This window comes from Setaria italica, chromosome VII (genome assembly GCF_000263155.2).
Source record: "Setaria italica strain Yugu1 chromosome VII, Setaria_italica_v2.0, whole genome shotgun sequence".
NCBI lineage: Eukaryota > Viridiplantae > Streptophyta > Magnoliopsida > Poales > Poaceae > Setaria > Setaria italica.
In genome coordinates this window covers 35,291,035-35,294,378 of record NC_028456.1, presented here as the reverse complement: position 1 = coordinate 35,294,378, position 3,344 = coordinate 35,291,035, and the positions used below count along the sequence as shown (strand labels likewise).

The following is a 3,344-nucleotide window of genomic DNA, read 5'->3' as shown; positions in this document are numbered from 1 at the left end:
TAGGAATGCGTAAGCGTGTGTGTCACTGCAAACTGATCAGATCAGATTTCGCACAAGACGACGAACCAACGGCGGCGAGCCCGACCTATTTGGTTTAATTTGCTGCGCCGCCTATGTTAAGGTTAAGCCGTAGTAGTACGAGGCACGGCAAATCTTGCTGACTCGGTGTCACCAAAATCCAGACGTTAATTCGGTGACAAAATCCAGAGTTCCAGACTCTAAATTATAAATGTGCACTCGATCGCTAGAAACGTTAATTAGAGTGACTAACAAAAATTGGTGACGCACAAATTATAAATGTGCTTTGTAGTTCTTGACATGTATTTCCTTATACATACGTTAGAGGTTCAATTTTTCTTTCTTTAAAATTTAAGCAATTCCGGGTTCAAGAGATAATCCACCACATTGTAGATGGACATATGCCCTCTGGGCTAGTGGGTATGCGCTGGAGCTCAAGAACCTCAACACAACATAATTGAATTCACATCAATTACATATCGATATATTACCATAAATAGTCACGGTAAGATTGTAACAATAATTGTGGTTTCAATTTTTTTTATATTTTTTATTCAAAAAAGAAGAAATTAGTGGATCTTATTAGTTTGTATACTCTCTTTATTTTCCTACTATACATATATAGTCATATATGTTAAAATACTATCATTATACACGACTTATTAAATTTTCTAAAATTTGAGCACATTTGTTGCAATGTCTAATTTTTCATAACTCCTTGTCATGAGTCTAGCTATAACTAGCTAGCTAAGGTGTCTTGAGCATTTTGTTTAGCCCCACGAACAACTATCAAGCAAGCAAGTGCACTGGACACACATGAACAAACGCTGGGCATGCTAGCTACTCTAACACAGTTCCATGCATGTTCCATCACATATACATCAGGAAGCATCATGTTCTCATCAGGAGACCGAAAATAAAATTAGCTTGCATCCAAACGGGCCTTAAACATTCCTGTTAATTGTCTGCGGCACAAACTAATCACTTCTTTAATTAGCATATTCTACGCTGTCAGGCTGGTACAGACCACTACTAAATTGCCTAATCTGTGCAGGCAGCCACGAGCTGGAGGTACAAGTCGAGGCCATGCGACGCCACCACGTTATTGGGCGCCGAATCCCGGCTGCTCAGCCGCAGCTCGCGCCCCACGTCGCTGTACGCCCACCCCATCTTCGATACCAGCCACCTCGGCACCCTCGCCTTCCGCTTCGCCGGCTCGCCGCCTTGGCTGCAGCGTTCGTCGCCGCCGACCGGGAACCCCGGCACCTTGGTCACGATGTCGTTCGAGTTCACGACGCGGAGCACCTTGCCGCCGCTCTCCTCCAGCCTCCGCCGGAACGCCGCGTTGCCCACGCGCGGCCCGCCGAACGACACGGCCGTCACCATCGGCGCCGCGTCGACACCTTGCTGCGCGGCCGCGGTCGTGATCTCGTAGGCTGAGAGCACCGCGAGCGCCGCGCCGAGGCTGTGGCCGGTGATCGTGATGCTCAGCGGCGGCATGCCCTTGCCGCCGTACTCGTGGACGATCCGCTGCACCTCGTCGCGAACCTGCTGCTGCAGGCTGCTGTGCGCTTCGCCTGGCGTGGTGAAGAGCCTCCAGAACCCGCTCTCCACCATCGGCTCCTCCTCCTCCTCCTCACCAGCGTCACTCGACGACGGCGCCGCGGTGGACGATGATGGCAGCCGGGTTAAACTGGACTTGAAGTTGTCGAGCCACTCGCTGCACGTCGCGGTGCCGCGGTACGCGATCACGACGTCGCGGCGGCCGAGGCGCTCGATCTCGTCCTCGTCATCGCACACCGCGACGTAGCCAATGTAGCTCGAGCTGCAGGGTGACAGCCAGCCCGGCGCTGAGGTGGACGCCGCGTGGAGGAGGCGGGTGACCTGGTACCCGGTCTCCGGCAGCCCGGCGCGGCGAAGCAGGGAGCGGCTCGGGAACCGGCAGGAGCCGTACGACGGGGCGCCGCCGTCGAAGTCGAAGCTGGCGTAGGCCGCGCGTACGAACTCGCCGTACCGGACGAGCTCGCCGCGGAGCGCGCCGTCGAGCGGGCTCAGGAGGCCGTCCCAGTCGCGGGCGCCCTGGAGCTCCGGCCACTTCCTGCCGATCCGCAGCGTCGTCGAGGGCTTGGACGCCGGCGAGCACGGCGCGAAGGAGCTTCTAACGACGGTGCGGCTGCGGCGGTTGCCACGAGCTGGTGTGATGCTAGGGTAGCAGGTGCAGGATCCAGAGATGGAAGCCGCCATGCCTACAGCTTGTGGGATCAGCTCAGCTGCACACGTTGTCTCCGATCTTCCTGACGGATGAGTTACGAGCACCGCAAGCTTGTGATGGTATATATAGTGGAGCGTGGAGGGAACACTTGGATAGGAGTTGTTCCTTGCGATTTGAAAACGCCAAAACGGCGGGAAAGTTGGCGTGAAGGCAGCCTGTCGCTTCAGTCCCTGCCTAGCGTGTTTCAGGAAACAATGCAGCGCTCTCCGTGCTCGTCGTCGAGTTCGGCTGCACCAAAGAACCTCCCTGAACTCGAAAGTTGAGCGGCCAAACCACCCGAATGCTGCTCCTCTTCTCGGCTCTTCGAAGGGGAGCACAGTATAGTAGCATGTTTTTTATGTTGTGGGGAGAATATTTTACAACGGAATAATGCAAGCTATATGAGTATGTAGTTCGGTATGCAAGCATTTTTCACGTGAATGTACTGCGGCTACATAAGCCATTTTATTTCCAAGGAGATCATAGCAACACGAGTTCTTTTTCTCATTTTATCATGGGATGATACAACAATTTGGAAATGCGAGTGCGCCAATTTAGTTTATCAACATTCAGGTATAGAACCGAAGAAAATTATGAGGATTAATTTGGCATTTAGCTCTCTTCCTAGCAAGCACGAGTGATGACCAAAGAGATCAACATTATACACCCCCGTAATTAGTGACTGAACCAAAATTGGTGGGATATAGGTGACAGCTGCATTCGTGGTACTTCCTTTTACCCTTTTTTTATTAGATGTTCATTTTTTCTTTCTTTAAAATTTAGGGTACACCTATTTATCAAAGATCGTAAAATAGTATACTATGCTACCAATCAAGAAGCCGAGAAGAGTCCAAATATGAGCAGCGTTTGGGTGGTTTGGTTGTTCAAACTTTCGAGGCACTACTAGGGAATCCACGTCTAGTACCGGTTGGGAACCCCTCTCCAGTACCGGTTCCGCAACTGGTACTAGGAATTTGGCACTAGAGGGGGATCCTTTAGTACCGGTTGTGATAACCGGTACTAAAGGGTATTAAAAAATAAAAAGAGATAAGTAATAAATACCCATGCAAAGTGC

At 51.2% G+C, this 3,344-nt stretch overlaps 1 protein-coding gene across 1 annotated transcript; it reads right to left on the bottom strand.

Annotated features, from left to right (window-relative positions):
- Nucleotides 1–1,059: 1,059 nt before the first annotated feature.
- On the bottom strand, nt 1,060–2,262 carry LOC101779020 (phospholipase A(1) DAD1, chloroplastic). Its single transcript, XM_004978313.1, has one exon. The coding sequence runs from the start codon at nt 2,260–2,262 to the stop codon at nt 1,060–1,062; it is 1,203 nt and encodes a 400-aa protein (XP_004978370.1).
- Nucleotides 2,263–3,344: the final 1,082 nt, after the last annotated feature.

What these genes read in the sequence shown, in the direction of transcription:
- LOC101779020 (XM_004978313.1), bottom strand. Translation starts at nt 2,262, where the DNA reads ATGGCGGCTTCCATCTCTGGATCCTGCACCTGCTACCCTAGCATCACA.